The sequence below is a fragment of the Andrographis paniculata genome, unplaced genomic scaffold, assembly GCF_009805555.1.
Source record: "Andrographis paniculata isolate CXL003 unplaced genomic scaffold, ASM980555v1 Contig87END, whole genome shotgun sequence".
In the NCBI taxonomy this organism is placed as follows: domain Eukaryota; kingdom Viridiplantae; phylum Streptophyta; class Magnoliopsida; order Lamiales; family Acanthaceae; genus Andrographis; species Andrographis paniculata.
Genome location: NW_026137625.1, coordinates 2,725,247 through 2,744,074, shown reverse-complemented (window position 1 = coordinate 2,744,074; position 18,828 = coordinate 2,725,247). Strand labels below are relative to the sequence as shown.

The 18,828-nt window shown below is 28.4% G+C and overlaps 1 protein-coding gene across 1 annotated transcript; it reads right to left on the bottom strand.

The window, feature by feature from the left end:
- Positions 1-6,160: 6,160 nt before the first annotated feature.
- Positions 6,161-11,592, bottom strand: LOC127242709 (guanosine nucleotide diphosphate dissociation inhibitor 2). The gene is made up of 13 exons (XM_051262372.1): positions 11,350-11,592; positions 10,391-10,453; positions 10,172-10,255; positions 9,972-10,079; positions 9,676-9,848; positions 9,024-9,135; positions 8,844-8,924; positions 8,614-8,676; positions 8,268-8,369; positions 7,963-8,087; positions 6,960-7,170; positions 6,790-6,864; positions 6,161-6,516 (listed from the first exon to the last, which is right to left on the bottom strand). Exons 1-13 carry the CDS (start codon positions 11,434-11,436, stop codon positions 6,466-6,468), a joined length of 1,335 nt encoding a protein of 444 aa, XP_051118329.1. The 5' UTR covers positions 11,437-11,592; the 3' UTR covers positions 6,161-6,465.
- Positions 11,593-18,828: the final 7,236 nt, after the last annotated feature.

Below are 18,828 nucleotides of genomic sequence, written 5' to 3'. Positions count from 1 at the left end.
TCCTTGCGCACAAAGTAATAATAATAACAATAATGGTGATGACGACTATATATAATAATACTAATATATTCACTCAGCTAATGCCTTTTTTTATTTAACACATTTTTATTCCTTTGTTATTATTTATTTTTTATAAAATATCAAATAAAATATTAATTTTTTATTTTTACTTTTTAAAATTTTCAAATTAAAAAAAAATTTCAAAAAAATCATATCCAAACAAATCCTATACTTTTTGCTATTTATTTTTATACATTTAAATTTCAAAATTTTTATTCTTTCATTATGAGGTACATATGGATTTGAACCCACAATCACGGATCATAAGTCCAACCTTTACCCTTTGAATTAATATCTTGTGGTTTGGGTTGAGACTTATATTTATTATAGAGTTTGTTTATTTTTATTTTAAACTACAAATTTCTACTATTTAAACTTGTTATTTTTTTAAAAAAATTACAATTTTTTTTTATAAAATATTTTATCATATAATATTATTTTAATATCAAATTTTAACTCAATTTTTCTCGTACTTATAAAGAAAAAGCATACCCTAGATTAACTTGGTAAGTCATCTAGGCTCCATTAGGCAAGTTCGTTTCGGGCCTATGGAGTACTTGAAATAATAACCTAAAAGTGTGTTTGTTTGGGAATTTTTTCAAAAAATTTACTATTTATTTATTTATATTAATTAAAATTTAATTTTATATTTCAAATATTATATCAATATCTTTTTATATAGTATCGTACTATTATTTTTATTCAAAATTTTATTATTCAAATACGAAAAATTTCAAACAAACACATCCTAAATAAAATGCCCACGTTCAAAGGGGCAAGTTTGGAACTTCAGTGTAAACTTCTGATGCTGTCAGTCTGATTGCGTAGCAGATCAGCTCTTCAGTCCTATCAAAAAACCCATAAAGCTGCCGCCATTAATCCTTTCTTCACTTCCTCCCACGCGAAATTGATGCTACAGAGAAATGATCAGAAGCTTAATCGACAGCAACTCTTCGTCTCTTGAGTGCGTATTTCTACTTATTAAGAGCTGAAGGTCGTGTCAGGAGCTCTACACAAATTAAAAGACCACTCCTCAAAATGGTGATGACACGACGAGGTCGACAAGCCATGGCGGATAGATCTCCACGCGCGGTTCGTCGAGTCGGAAGGAACAGAGTTTTAGCGACGGTATCGGTGGATATTACAGATCCAGAAGTTGTGGATGATTCCAACGCGAATGAAGAAAATGTTGTAGCTGAAGATGGTGACGAGAATCCATCACATGCTTTGCGCGGTGCAGAACTCGTGACTTATCTGCGCTCGGAACTTCGACGCCTGCAGCGAAGACTGGCGGCGCATGAGAAAGGATTGGCTAAGGACATGAAAGCTCTCGGACGGATTTGTCGATTGCTCCCTGGGATTGTCGAGGAATCTGAATCTGCTAATGACAGTGAGGATTCCGTTTCCTCAATCACAGTCCTCTGATGTTTTGAAGGTTTGTTGTGTGTTTTGGTAAATGGGAATCATTGAAGATCAGTTTGAATGTTTTGCTTGTTTTGCTGGTAGGGTTAGGGTTGACATCTATCTAGTGTTGTGTTGATATTTTGAAGTTTGATGTCATTTTAGTGATGTTATCTAAGTAATGGTTGTTATGGATCTTGATGTTGTTAAAAATGAACTTGTTGCTAGGTTGTAGTATTGGTGGAGTTCTGTTTGGTATAATATCAACAACATATTTTAGTGAATTTTGCTATAACAAACTTAAGGTTTGTTTGTCTGGGGTTTGGATTTTGAGTTGAGATTTAAATAGTAAAAATTTTGAATTTGAATAATTGTATGACCGGATATAAATAGGTGTTACATGTAATGTTTTGAATGTAAAATTGATTTTTAGTATAATATAAAAAATAAAAAAAATGAGTTTAATTTGATATTGTTTGGGAAAAAAATTAAATGAACGGTGAAAATTCAATCCAATCCTTCTAACAAACACACCCAAAATTCTTTTTCTCTAAGGTGGACAGAGATAATCATATCAGAAATTCTTCATTTCAATCCTTCGTAAAAGTGAATATTTATAGCGATATATTTTTTTTCGTCCAGTTAGAAAGAATATATATTTTTATTTTGGAATGTCCAATTATAAAGTAATTATTTCATTAAATATTTTATTTTTTTCACAAATACCTCTGTTTTACAGCACATCATTATTTTTATACCAAAAAGTATGGGCAAAAATATTATTTTGCTACTTTTAACTACTTACTATAATTAAAATATTATTATTTTTTAATTTCTGTGCCAAAAATAATTGTACAAAAGTAATGATGTGATATAAAGTAAAAATATTTGTGAAAAAGAAAAAAGAGATTTAATGAAATGATTATTTTGTAATTGAATATTTCAAAATAGAAATACCTAATACTTTTTAGCCGGACGAATGGAGTATATTATTTTTAAATACTCCCTCTGTTAGTTTAATAATTTATTTATTTTTTTTAATTTTGATTCATCTCATAATAAAATATGTATTTTTTTAGTTTTTAGTGATTGTATTATCAATATAAAATTATAAATATTTTTTAATTATTACATAAATATTATTATTTTTATATTATATAATACTAATAAAATATTAATTTAGTTTTTTATTTTTATTTTTATTTTATTTTAATATAATATTAATATTTTTTAAATTTTATGAAAAAAATAAATTGATATTGTACAATATATGTGGTACGGAGAGAGAGAATATCTTTTAACAATTTTCAAGGGCGAAAAATAGGTGATGTTCATGTGAGCGAAGTGTTTCGAGCGAAGTGAATAGTGATATGAGCAGAAAGATTATGAGCTCCATAGACAGATATTCATGCGAATCTGCTTTGGGCTTTTTAAAAAAATGGCCTAAGTCAAATCGGATTTTAAAATTCTAGCCCTCAAACGAGTTTTGAAAACTACTATATTTATATTATGTAGTAGTTTTCAAAACTCCTAAATATATAATTTTAGAAGTTTTTGAAACTTCTAAATTATCAAATATAGTAGTTTTGAAAACTACTACAAATACTTTTATTAAAAAATAAGAATAAATATCATTTAAGCCCTAAACCTATTCTCCCTTCGTTCTCTTCTTCTGCGCGACGACACTGTGGGTTTTCTGCAATTTCTTTTGTCAATCTCTGCCATTGTCGTTGGTGTTGCTCTTATATGGTAATTGATTTTCAAAATTTTGTTCTCTTTCGTTCTATTTTGTTTTGATTGTTGGTTTGGAAAATATTGGTTGACGGATATTGTAATTTTTGTGTTTTGTTTGTTTTCATATAAATTTGTCTGAGTATCGCTTCTTTTTTTTTTTAAATCAGCACCTCCTATTGTATCTCTGATTTCCTATCGGATTGTTGAAAAAGTTTGAAAGTTGTTTCAATCCAGATTCATAAGGTATTATCTTATTATTTTTATTTATCTTTTACTTTTTACTATTTCTTATTGTATAATCATATAATTTTCAGAATTTTTATTTATCATATTTAAAATTTTTATGGTATATATATTTTTTCTAATTTTTGTAATATTGCATATTCTATTGCCATATTTATGTTTATAAATGAATTTTTTTCATGATTTATAATTAGTTTTTTGTAATTACTTTTTTATGATTTACAGATACTCAAGAGTGGTCATCTATTGGCATTTACTGGGCAGATATACAAAGGTTAGTGCATCAGTTGGTACAGGAATACTTAAGCCTTTGATTTCATTAGTTCTTGGTATGAATAGGATGTCTGTGAGAAACTTCTGTAGTTGATTGCTTATGAATGAGCATTATACAAGTGGGGGAAAACAGATTTCGAGTGTTATATTTGAATGTAGTTTGGAAGTGTTGTGTTTGAATATTACCATCCCAATATAGCAGAATATCAATATTGCTCTGGCCACTACTCGTCATCTGTTTCTGTAAAAAAATATATATTAAATAAATACTAATAAGATTAAAATTAATATATTATAAAAATAAGCCATCTATAAAAATATTAAAATAAGAAATAGACAAATACATTATGCATTTAAATAATATATCAATATAAACCTTACAAATAATACCAAAAAACACCTAAGATGTTATAAAATTACAAACAAAAACACAACAATCACTAAACAATAAATACCTGAAAATACAATGCAAAACAGAGAATATTGTCTACCAACAATATAAAACAAAATATAATATGAAAACTATAAAATAATTTAGTCAAACAAATAATACCTGAAAATGTCTCTCTTGAGCAAAAATTTTGCTTCTGGAATGAACAAGAACGAACTTAAGCTTTCTAAGAATGCAATGCAACAAAATTAAAAATATAGAAGTTTTCAAAACTCCTATAATATAAAATATAAGAGTTTTTATAACTACTTTTCATAATAAAAGTTTTTAAAACTCTTACATTATCAATTATAGTAGTTTTGAGAACTTCTATAATTTCCCTATACTAAGGCACCGTCACAAACAGGATGAGGTAGTTGAGAGAGAAAGTAGGAGTTCTTTGAAACTACTATTATTTATGTTTTAGATGTTTTGAAAAGATATATAATTTTAGATCCAAAGAGTTTTGAAAACTACTACATTATATAAATATAGTAGTTTTCAAAACTCGTTTGAGGGCTAGAATTTTAAAAACCAGTTTGACTTAGGCTATTTTTTTAAAAAGCTCATCTGCTTTTGTGTCGATTTGTTAGTACCGTTCTGATATGAGCAGAAACAACGATTGAGCTGCAATTACAAAACAGGAAACATATCATTTGCCTAAAATGAAAAGAAGAATTTTTTATAAGAAAAGAAAGAAAGGAATCGCGTGGGACAGAAGGGAGTAAATTGCAAAATTTGTAGTAAAGATTATTTAGAGCAACAGAGAAAGGCTTGCCAACTTTCAAGAGTTTGGATAAGATGTTGATACATGTTTCAATTTTGAGTTGAAATTTGAATAGTAAAAATTTTGAATTTAAATAGTTGAATGATGTAATATAAATAAGAATTGACTTGAATGTAAAATTTATTTTTAATATAATATAAAAAATAAAAAATAAATATTTAATTTAATATTTTTGAAAGAAAAATTTGTGAAAATAGTAAAAATTTCAAAAAATCCCTCAAACAAACACACCCCAAGTAAATTCCAATTATTAACTGTAAATCTAATAATTTAAATTAAACAGGATAATTTAGTAAATTTATAGCAAATTGAATTAACTCAAACTGAATTTACTAAATCAGCGTACTGTCCAAGTGAGATTTTCAAACTTTAGTAATGCTATTTTTCACTTTTAAAAATATCATATTGAACTTTCATATTTTCATTGTTTATATTATAAAAAATCAATTATCAATTCAAAACATATCAATATTTATTTATGAGTTCAAACTAGGGGTGTCAAAAGTAAACCCGACCCGAAAAATCGAATCCGTTCGATTTGAAATTTTTCAGGTTCGGATTTGGGTATTTCGGGTTTGAAAAAAATCAGGTCGACCTGAACTCGAAACGAAAAAAAATTCGTGTCGTGTTCGAGTCATGTTTCGGATCGACCTGATAACCTGAAATATCAGAATCAGGTTAGGTTATGGGTTCCGTATTTCGAGGTGACCTGAAATTTTTATTATTATTATTTTAATTTATAATAATTATATTATTTTAAATATAAAATAATATAAAAATTAAAATAAAAATGATATCTTCTAAGTCAATTTATTTATTTTTTAAATTTTCGGATCTATTTCGTATTGGGTTCGTATCGGATTTGTTCGGATTTTGGGTGACCTGAAACTAATTCAGATCAACCTAAACCCGACCTGAAAGAATTCGTGTCGTGCTCAAGTCTAGAGTTTCACGTCAGATTTCAGGTTCGGGTTGACAATTTTTTTTGTTATCCCCATGACTCAACCCGACACGAACACGACCCAAAAAATACAAATTGACACTCCTAGTCAAACCGCGCCTTTAAATTTGACCTGCCATACAATATAACTTGCCTTATATCCAAAATACATCGGAAAAATAACTGCTAACAAATTTTTACATTATATATATATACATACATATATAAAAGTTGCTAAAAAGAGAATCGTTTGAGACTCAGATTGAAGTTGCAAATTTTCAAGACATGTTGGTTCAGCTCAAGACAATTCTTTTTAACACAAAAACATATCTGTAAAGACTTCTTAAATTAAATTAAATTGGGTTTGCAGCACGCGGAGTAAATAGATATTTAGAACATAAACAAACTAACACACAAACAAGCTCCATACTCAACTCAACTTAACTCGAAAAGCCGAGTTCGCCTGCCCGAACAAACGAAAGAAAGATTCAAATGTCACAAAGTTTGCTTCTTTTCATTGTTGTTTCTGCTCAGAAACAACAGTCGGGGCGCAGATACACAACACCGGGCACATACCTTGTGTTTCACAAAGCTTTCTTACTCTTCAGCCGCGCTGGCAGCACTCAAGTCGACATTAAGATCAAGAACCTAAAAAGAAACAATAGTAGTTAAAGTGAGAGAAATAGACACTTTTGGAAGTTTTGATAATAACAGTAATATATAGATACATTTCTTTAAATATCATATCAAAATATCTATTCTCAAAGTCAAATGTTAATTTTTTATTATTCTCAAGGTTTTCAAAACTCCAAAAGTCTCGGTGTAAACATTGCCATATTTTATGAAAAGTGATGAATTCGGAAAGCTAATAGGGAAAAAGTAAATAAATAAAAATGAACAAGTGAGTTTTAATCCTCTCACCTTTCCAGTGATTTGTGTGTACATATTCAGCACATCCACAACAGTGGACTCGAAATGGGTTGTGGCGTCGTAGCTCTGTTGATAGAGAGTCAAATAAGTATATAGACAAGTAAAATTTATGATGATTTGAGTACTAGTGTCGAATAAATATTGATTTTTCTACAGCTTACTGTTGATATAAAGCAGTTGTCCAGAGAAGGCTCGTTGACCGGTTCGTATCTGTCATAAGTCTCGAAGAAAATCTCATCCACAGGTCCAAGTAGATCGATACCTGGTTTCAGTTCTGTCTCAGGGTTATCAGTTTCTGCGTCAGTTGAGACGAATGCAATATATTTCCCTTTCGGAGCAACATTGTGGGAATATGAGCAACAAAATAAATACCTGAAAGAACAATAAACGAAATCAGATATATAAGATAAATTGTAGCTTGCTTCCACTCTAGTCTGTCTACATCTAAGTTTCTGTGTTTCTCTCGTCAAAATAATAATCGTGAGCTCAAGAAGTGTTCAATTGATAAGCTCAAAGTTTCAAATGATGTGTGAGGCTATGTTTCAAGGAAGCCTATCTAGAATTCTCAGAGATAAATATTAAGCGAATTCGCACACAATTATTACAACCTTCCGAATCGGATATAGTATATAGACTTTTCTGAACACACTTTCCAAATTTTCCTGACTTCCTAGGAACCCTCTTAGGGTGTGTTCGTTTGGGAGAAATCTCCAAAATTTTACTATTCATCAATTTTTTGTTTTCAAAAAGTATCAAATCATGCACCTATTTTTTATTTTTCATATTATACTAAAAATTAATTTTACATTCAAAACACCACATCAACACCTATTTATATCACATCATACAACTATTACAATTGAAAATCCAAACTCCCAAATAAACACACCCTTAGCAGATCCTCTCAAGGCACCAACGCAAGACAAAGCTACGTATACTAATTATCCAAACTCCCAAATAAACACACCCTTAGCAGATCATCTCAAGGCACCAACGCAAGACAAAGCTACGTATACTAATTATCAACAGCAATAATAACAGAAACCTAAATTTCTAACAAAATACACAAAACCTTTAATTGGCAATACGGTGCATAATCTAATGTGAAACTTTTCAATTTTGACCAAATTTTTATTTTCGTTACAAGAAATATAAGATACTAACATGTCTGACTTGCGGCCCAACTGCTTCTGAGGCAGAATAACTTGTGCTGAATGAGAATCATTGGTATTAGGAATCGGGTGGCTCATAATTGCAATAGCACGAGCGACTTTACCAACCTTCCGAACCTGTAGCATATATTGTGTTTATTGGTCATCAGAATATAGAAAATGGGCATTTCCATAGAGGCATCCTATGATTGAAATTACATCCCTGATTTGCTTTTAAATGTCGAGGGTATGAGAATCACAGAATCTAATAGGAAGCCATAACATTCTAAAGAGAACATAATCAGGCAGAAAGATTACCTTATTGGGAAGGTAGGAAGGATCGCAAACAACTTTTTTGCACTTAGCTGTTTCCCCTTCTGATGTGACACCACACACCTTGCCTTCCTCATTAAACTCTACCTGACATTTGATTCATTCGTGTCAGGTATATTTTTCACATTTGCTTCAACTACCAATCACTATAATAAAGAAGGGGAAAAGATGACGCTAAGGAAGAAAATACACAAGTGAAATGGAAATATGAAGGAACAGATAACAATTAATGATTGGAGCCACGTTGCCAAGAGTGGTCACTTAGGGAAAATAAAATTAAATAATCATAGAAGGAACTTTCAATAGAGGAAAAGGTGAAAGTGTTGATTACCTTGCACTCAGGCTTATTCAACATGTAAGTTCCCCCGTAAACAGCACTTAGACGAGCAAACGCCTGGTGAGACCGGTAAAGTACAGCTTTAATAAGAGATTGAATCCGAAAACTTAGAGCATACCAGATGTATGACAGACTAACATAAATCGAAAATCGAGCATTGGAAGGTAAACAATCGAAGAAACAATTATTAAGCTGGATGCTAGACACTGAAGAAAGTGCCAGACCTGGGGAAGCTCTCCGAGGCCATACAAAGGATAAATGTATGGTGATCCTCCAGCAAAGCGTAACAAAGACTCTGCATAAAGCTACCATCGAGAAAGAACAGAAAGGAACATAAAAATAATCAAACATAGTTATTTCTTCAGATATTCACAAGAAGCGCTTGAGGAGCAAAAACAAATTACCTTCATCCTTTTCACAGTATCCAATGCTGGCTCATCTAGGTAACGATCATCACTGTGGAGAGCCAACGCATGACCGATAAAATCCACAGTATTTTCATCAAGTCCATACTTCCTGCCAGAATCCCAAGATAATGAAATCAGAACACGGTAATTGGTTACTAGAAACTAAGACCAATTGCAAATTTAATTTTTATTTTTCTAAAGGTAAGGTATGCATTCTACTTAGAAAGATTGTATATTTTTAAAAAGTAAATTTCAAATTAAAAAAAATGATGTGGTAATGCACTAGGATATGACAACCATTCAAATGCAAACACAAAAGTTTGATCGAAGAGCCAAATAACATTGTTCTAATACAATGTTCTCATAACGAAAGTAGCCTCTAGCAATCACATTTAATTATCATGTGGCAATTGGCATTCCTCTTAATTCCACATAATACAAGCTTCATTGATACTAAAATTGTACATTTGAAATATATGTCTTGCGAAACAAGTCAAACTGCTTGACAGCTAGAATACAGCCTTCCAAATGTATACATGTGTTAGAAAAACAGATAAAGCATCTGAAATATATTAAGCAAGAAAACAGAATTTCACAAGAATATTTACAGTGTGAAGGAAAAATGAAGTGAGAAGTAAAGAGTGCGTACGCAATGAGTTCCCTTGTAGTAACTCTAGTCAAATCCATTCCTTCGTGTGTTTTAGGTTCATTTTCATTGTAGTCTTGGACATAAATGAAAAATTTGCGGGCACGTCTCTTTTCAAAGATTCCCATGAGAGGTGATTTTAGAGCCTCCATGTCAGTTGCAGGTACTTTGTGAATCTATATGATTGAGTTTACCATCAAAAGTAGACCAAATCAATGATTCGTGTGAACAAAATCATCAACAGCCATATAAAAAAATGGCACAAAGAACTAGGCCAAATGCCAAAAACAATGAAATACCTTCCCTTTGTTGAAGACAAAGCTTCCATCAACAGCTTTAAAATATAAGTATTTGGTAACATCTGTATGAATGAGGACTCGAACAAGGGTGCCATTTGCCATAATAAACTGAAATCGATAAACGATGCATTTTGAATGCATATAGTTACAAGAAAATATATCATTTAAAGGGTAAACATGAGAACACGTATAATACACACCTTAGGGATCATGTCGACATTGTAATCTCTACTGGAACCCAAATGTGCCGGAGGTTTATCACTCCCTCTGAATCTCTTCCACAGCTGAGGGTATAACAGATATCCATAAAAAAGAATAAATGAGATGCGGAAGACTGCAGTCATAAGTTCTTTAACAGCAATATTTTCGGGCGTTCAAGAGCCAAAGGCTATTTCAATCTAATTCAACCAAACACGTACCTGAATAAGATTGAGTGAAGTCGATTCACCACCATAATAGTCATTGCGATCCATGTGCAGAACCTATTTTCAAAGACAGGACAACAGGAAGCCCAGTTAAGAATTAATAAAGCTCATAAATGTATAAACGAAAAATCAACAAAACTCAACATGTAAATATATATGAGGCAACAAATATTCGTAGAGGGTGCGTTTGTTTGTGTTTCAATCTTGCTTTAACATTAAGCAATATTCATCACATCCAACAACCATTTTCCTTTCAAAACATCACAATCAACAAATTTTCCACTAAAGTATTCGAAAACATATTTCCATCCAAAAAATTCTAATTCAAATCAAAACCACAAACACACCCACTTTAAGCAGACAGCTGAGACCTACAGATACAACAGACAAAGTACAGCATAAAATGGCAACAAACACAGCAACAAAATTCATCATTCAGATTCCTCAGAAAATCCAAATCTAACCACTAAACAAGCTAAGATTTAAATATTCTACTAAATACAGAAACAATTCACTACTTATCAACTACAGCTGAAATGAAGCAGCGTCTTCATCTAGAATCACACGCAAATGTTTCAAAAAATCGGTCTCTGTTTCAATATGTTCAATCCAGAAAACAGTTGCCACCGAAAACTTCTTCAAAAAAACAACTAATCACTGCAGTTACCAACACCATACGCGATCTCAGAAAAACATGACTTATCACTTCAACTTCAAATAACTCAGATCATTCCAAAACAATAAGAACAGAGCCTGCAAGAAATCCCAACTAATCCACCATCTCCTAGATCAAGCGATCCCAACAATTGTTAACACTAATTTAATCCAAACAACGGAGCACGATCCATTCATCTCACCAGTAACCATATTCATATTCCAACCCAAAGCAACTAAACAAAAAGCAACATAACACTGTTAATCATCAACCGAAATTTTTCAAAAGCGTGGAAAACCTTGAGGCCGTCGACAGATAGAACACCGCTAAGAATGCACTCCTTGAGGCCTGTCCCCAGCACAATCACATCGTACTCTTCATCCATCTTAATCGACCGGAATTCAAGAATCTAAACAAAAACCAAATCCAGAGGAGCAACTCAAATTGCGGAGACAATGAAAACGACTAGGGTTTTCAGCAAATGAAGCTCAACAGTACCCACCGAAGTAAGGAAATGGAAGGATCGGATTTGGGGGAAAAGATATCCGCCGTTACGACGTTTGTAAAAGTAGTAGTAGAAATTTACTGTACTGTAATTTTTAAATAGGAGTGAAATTCGGGTATAATTTGTAAATGTTTAGTTTGTTTATTTACCACAAGAAATTTCAGCACATTTCTAAAAAAACATAAAATAAATATATTCGCTAGCTTTTTCCACAACATTTAACATATATTTCTTCCTTTTGCTAAAATTGTATCAATATTATTTTTATTCATTTATAAATTGATTACTCTTATTTTAATAAATAATTTATCTCATTACTATTATTTTTTCGGTTCATTCATAAATTATTATTCTTATTTTAAAAAATAATTTAGTACTATTTTTTATTTACTTATTTCATTAATTTCTTAATAAATTTTCACTTTTATTTTTCATTTATTTCACTTTAATATTAAAATATTATATAAATAAATTTTTTGAACCGAAAAAATAATATGTTTTACCCATAAAAATAATTCAACTGAATAAAAAAAACAAAATTATATTTTGATTTATGATTTATTTTCAAAATAATTATTGAATGATAATAGTGTAAAAACGTTAAATTGTAAGAATAATACTGATACAAATGGATAAAACAATATGAATATATTCATAACCGGCGACAAATAAGATAAAACAGTACTCTCTTCGTTCCAAAAGATTTGTCTTTGTTTTTCCATTTTCGTCCGTCCCAAAACAATTGTTTTGTTTCATTATTTAGTAGTCGTGGTCCCCACTTTATATCAAAATTATTTATACTTTTCCATACTACCCTTAATTATTACTCTAACGTACTCTTTAAAATCCTTTAAAAAGTAAGGGCATTTTAGTCATTTGCATTCTACTTTATATCCACTTTCAATTAAATACTATTATTCCTTAATTCCCGTAAACACTTTTTTTGGGACGGAGGAGTAATATTTTTCTCTTGTTGAGAGAATAGTGAATTTACTAGTAGACAAACAATAGTAAGAAAAATAGAATTTAGTAAAAATGAAAATTATTAGTATTATTTATTTGATAAAACATAAAATTCAACTGATAAATATAATATAGTTTGTATAAATCGATCTATTGAGATGATATATTGGAAAGTGAAACTAGAGAATGCGACTACATAACGAATTAATTAAGAATAAAAAATTTTAATTGAGTAGAAATTTTGGAGAAATATTCATAAAATAATATCCTTTAGATATTTTTTAAAGTTTTACATCAACAAATCTCCGTATGTTTAGAGATAAAAAAATAAAAATTAATTTACCAATGATCAAACATGTCACGTATGAATGTGTCTAAAAACGAGAATTACCGAAATCAAGTAAATCTCAGCTAAACTTTTTACTTGTGCTAACCGAGCATCATTCATACTATCTTTTGGTTGAATTTCAACTTCACTTACACCACTACCCAGAGCCATAATGTTACAAATTGAAAATTACAATTTTGATTTTGGTTTTATTATTTCAAAATTACAATTTCTCCAAAAATATCAAATTAAAATTTTATTTTTTATTTATTAGATTATATTAAAATTTAATTTTACATTCAACACGTAATATCAATACAAATTTATATCATATCAAATAATTATTTCAATTCAAAATTTTACTATTTAAAACTAAAATTCAAAGTCAAAACTCCACGATCAAGGGTGGATGTATTGAGGGGCAATGGTAGGCTTGTCCCACCCCACCCCCCTTTAATTTATTTACTTATTTTTATATATTTTAATATATATAAGCATAGAAAAAATTGATTGGAATAAATAATAATACTAATAATAATTTTAATTATAGATTTTTTAATAAAAATGTATTACTATTTTTTATTTCATAAAAATCTAAAAATGAATTTTTACAGTATATAGTAAATAATACTATTGTAATTGTTATTTTATAATATTTTTAAAATATAACCATTAGAAAGATGAAATTAGTTGGACAATGAATAGACATATAAAATATATTTTTTTCATCTTAAAATAATACTCCCGTCGTCCCATTGGAAGGATGATATTTTATTTTTGCACGTAGATTTTTTTACATTAGTATTATATTGGATTGTAGTAAAAAGACAAAAATACTCATATTAGTATGATGTAATATAAAAGTAATGATATTTGTGTAATATAATTTAAGTTGAAAGGGTATTTATTATATTAGGTAGGTAGTACAATTACTAAATTAGGAAATAGTAACCTTGTTTTGGGACAGACGAAAATAGAAAATGGTAATATTTCAATTGGACAGAAGGAGTAATTTATTTTTTTTATTTTTTTGTCTCAAAATAATAATTTTATTTTTATAAATAACCATGTCATCGTAAAATTATTTATATTATTTTATTATTTTTATATAAATGTCATTACTTATACACAAATACACTGTTAATGATATTTTAGTTTTTTTACTATCTATTTTATATTCATTTTAAACATAATATTATTAATGTCCTTATTGTTTCGAAACAGATGAAGTATTTTGTTAGTTTAACAAAATAGTTCATTCCCTCTAACTTGATCCTAGTTCCGCCACTGCCCACGAGTAAACACGATCAATTACCACATGTCAGCACCACCATTCCTGCAATACGATAAATATTTCACCGGCATTTCTCAACCAAGCCACCAACTCCGGATACCCCATTATCCCTCTTTTTGCCGAACCATCAACCAATTCGTATCTTTCCTTAAAAATCAGGGACGGAACTAGCTTTCGAAGTTAGGAGGGCAGAGTTATCTAGTAGGTTTTGAGTTTTTATAGTTTGATTTTAATTTTAACATATTTTAAATCGTGAATCGTCGTTTTTTTTTTTGTTCAAATAGACGGTTCAATTTTTTAATAAAAGTTTTAAAAATTTATAAAAATATGTCGATAAGGTTTTCTTATATACACCACTTCAACCTTTTTTTTATTTTATTTTATTTTTTTATTTTTGTTGATGCCATGAGATGATGAAAATAACCAAATTAGAAGATAATGCAATGAGACACTTGTAATTTGTATTTATCATAAAAAATTATATTTTTATATAAATAAAATTAGTAGGCACCGAAAAACCTTGATGAATTGGAGGCCATGCTTTCTAACTCAATGCATATTTTTTATAATTTTCGTCCGCCTCATTAAAAAATATTAATTTTCAATTATAGTAAAAATAATTATATTTAAATATCAAAATATACCAAAATTTTAAAACTACTTATTTTTTTTTTTGTAATTTCAAGAGCAAATATGTCAAAATAATTTTGTATATTTTTACTAATAAATAAAATATTATTATTTTTAAAGTTATTATAAAAAATAATAAAATGATACATTAAATTGAAACGGATAAAATATATATATTCATAAACATCACATCTAATATTTTTTTAACGTCTTAAAAATTAAAAATAACAAGATCATATGCATCTCCTTGCTATCACAATTGTCAATTGAATTAAATAATCTCCGAATTCCTAAGTAGTTGTAATTATTTTATTCAACATAGTAAGAAATGGGAATAAGTCAATTCCTCATGTTTCCATTAACGTGGCGTCTCGTACAGATAATAGAATTGCAGTAAAATGAGAGTAGAGAATGGAATTGGAGAGAAATAGAATTGAATGGAGAATGAGAATTAATTTTCTTTGTTTAGTAAAATAGAAAATTAAATTGAGAAATATATAAAAAATACAGTTATATGAATGGATCAAACAAGAATAAATAATTAATTGGATAAAAAAAAGACTTTTAAAGAATGAAAATTCATGAAAAATATTTTTGGTGACTTTTTTTTTTTAAAAAAATTATAAATTATATACGATGTTTTATATTTCAGTATAATTTCTTAAAAAATCGTAAAATTTAAATACTTTAACAATAAATTAAATTTGATTTTTGTAAAATTAAAATAATATATTAAATATATATATATATATATTAGATAGTACAAAAAAGATTTAAAAAAATATATATCCATATATCATTTCTTTCCGTTTCTCTCCATTTCTCTGCATATAAGAGAGAAATCTAAATAGAAAAATAGAAAAAATTTATTTCTCAAGCTCATTTTTTAAATCAGACAAACAAAAGAAATGAGACTATTTTCATTTATCTGGCTGTACCAAACATCGTACAGGTTAGGGAAATGAGATAAGAAAATGAAAATATATCTTCAAGATAGAAAAATAAATTGTTTTTTTATTTTATTTGTTGGAGAAATATATATTTTTTGAATTTATGGGAGTTAAGAATTTTTTATTTTTATTTTTATTTTTTCTTTCCACAAATTTTTATTTTGCACCTAAAATCCAATTCGATTGTTTATTTTTCAATTTTTATTTTTTTTTTCTCCACCATTACACCTTTATTTCATTTGGAGTTTTAAAGACAAAAATATCAAAATAATTTTATACACTCTCATTAATCAATAAAATATTATTATATTTTAATCTATTAAAAAAATACAAATGAGTATATTGGATCAAGATATGATGGCGTTGAATTTAAAATTTGGCATTGGTGCTGAATAGCACCCGATGTAATAATAAACAACACACCGTATTACTTTTGACAGCACATTCTTTAAATTAATAATACAAATACAACACAAATAACAATTAATTTTATCACATGATTTACTTTTATACAACATGTATATTAATAATTGATTAAGAAGAATTAATACTCATTCACTTGATTAATTTTCTCTCACTATAATTTTAGTTTTTTTTCTATAATTTATTTTAGTGTATTTTTTTAATATATATTTATTATTTTTATATTAATAATACTCCCTCCGTCCCGCTGCAAGGTTGCCATTGGCTTTTTGCATGTTGATCTTTGATATTAATTATTATATCAAAACGTAGTTCAAATAAAAAAAAAAAGACAAAATATGTTTATTAGTCCTTTATAATACAAGTACAATGATATTTGTAGAGTAAATTATTCAAATATAAAGATATTTTTAATATCAAGTACAATGGCGCAAAAATCAAATGACAACCTTGCAGCGGGACAGAGAGAGTATAATTTCCTAACTCAAAAGTATCTTTTTAAACTATTTCACAGAATAAACACACTTAAGGATGTGTTAGTTTGGGAGTTTGGATTTTGAGTTGGGATTTGAATAGTAAAAATTTAGAATTTGAATAGTTGTATGATGTGATATAAATAGGTGTTGATATGATATTTTGAATCTAAAATTGATTTTTAGTATAATATAAAAAATAAAAAATAAGTGTTTAATTTGATATTTTTAGGAAAAAAAATAGAATAAATAATGTATTTGGAGAAAAATTCCCCAAACAAACACACCGTAATTTCATTTTTGGGTACCAAAAATCCCCTAACAACTTGTACACAAACTACGATTTATTTCTCTAGTCAACGTTGACTTAAATACTCAGTCATTGATTAATGAGGAAGAAAACAAATAACTAATAATTCGAGGCACGTCTGCTGCAGTTCTTTTCTTCCAACATTTTTTAATAATTAGATAATAAATATATATGTATAGTGATGGAAAATATATTGCTACTTGTGTATGTTCATACCTAATTTTTTATTAATCACAATATTGCCAAGTGCAGTGTCCATACTCATGATTTATCTCTTAAATATTGTTTAAAATGAGTTCACTTAGGGAGTGTTTGTCAGGGCTTTCAATTTTGAGTTGAGATTTGAATAGTAAAAATTTTGAATTTGAATAGTTGTATGATGTAATATAAATAGGTGTTGATGTGATCTTTTGAATGTAAAATTGATTTTTAGTATAATATAAAAAAATAAAAAATAGGTGTTTGATTTGATGTTTTTGGGGGAAAAAAATTGGAATGAATAGTGGAAATCTAATCCAATCCCTGATGTGTTTGTTTGGAAGTCTTTCCCAAACTTCCACTATTCATCAAAATTTTCTCTCCAAAAAATATCAAATTAAACACCTATTTTTTATTTTTTTTATATTATATTAAAAAATCAATTTTACGTTCAAAACATCACATAAATACCTATTTATATCACATCATACAACTATTTAAATTCAAATACTCCATCCATCCACTGCTAATCTATCCATTTTGCTATTTTAGTCTGTCTATCGCAAATGTATCTATTTCTTTTTTTTTAGTAAATGTACATTCCACTAAAATATAAAATTACCCCACTATTTATATAATATTACACAAATGCCACTAAATAATACCATTTAATACCATAAATGTTAAGGGGTATAATAGTCTTTATGTATATCAATTGTACCACGGTGGTGGACGGAGGGAGTATTTCACTGTTCAAATCCCAACTCAAAATCCAAACCCCCAAACAACACATCCTAAGGATTTTTCGTATTCAAATTATAATTAAACATGGTTCAAATTTAAATTCCGTAGTCAAAGTAATATTAAATTAAGATTGTTTGATTAAGGAATAATTTAATTAACAATATATACTTTTAGGTGTGAAAAAAATCAATCTTAAAACTCTTTTTAAGTTTAATATGATTGAAGATTATTTCTTGTTAGGTTTTACTTTTTTAAAAACATTAAGAATTTATTGATTATTTAAAATATCTCCTAAAAGTAACTAATCAGCATTCACATAACATATAGTGGCTTGAAAATTTCGGTGTAATACTTATATCACACTAAAATTATTAGTGAATTCAACATTTTTTTATGATGTGAAAATTCGCAGCCGCTGCACGAAAGTGCGCACTGGATAAATCTCCGGTCGAATAAATTCAGCATATTTAACATTATAAATGGGTACATTAGTATTATTTATTAAATTTTAATGTCAAAATCCATGTAAACCCTAAACCCTAAACTCCGTCACATTTTTATTATCCCATTTTATTATTTTTGTTACCATAAATGGTAAATGTCTTCCCAAGCCGCTATAAAACTATTTCATTTCTCCCTTATTATTATACAAATATTTTTAATTTATACACATAAATTAAAACAAAATTTCATTAAAAAAGCAAGTGCAAAAAGAATATTTACATATTTTTACTTTTATTATCAATAAAAATATCAATATTTTTTAAATATTTCGCCGAAAATATATATTTTCAATAAATTTAAAAGAGAATAGTAAGATAGCATATAATATGAATTTAAGATATTTTTCGATATTTTTAGTATACCGTGTCGTCCTAGGGAAGTATGTACACGGTGAAAAACTAGAAGTAGTCTTCCTTCCAACTTGTACCTAATTCCTCACCTTCTCCATAACCATA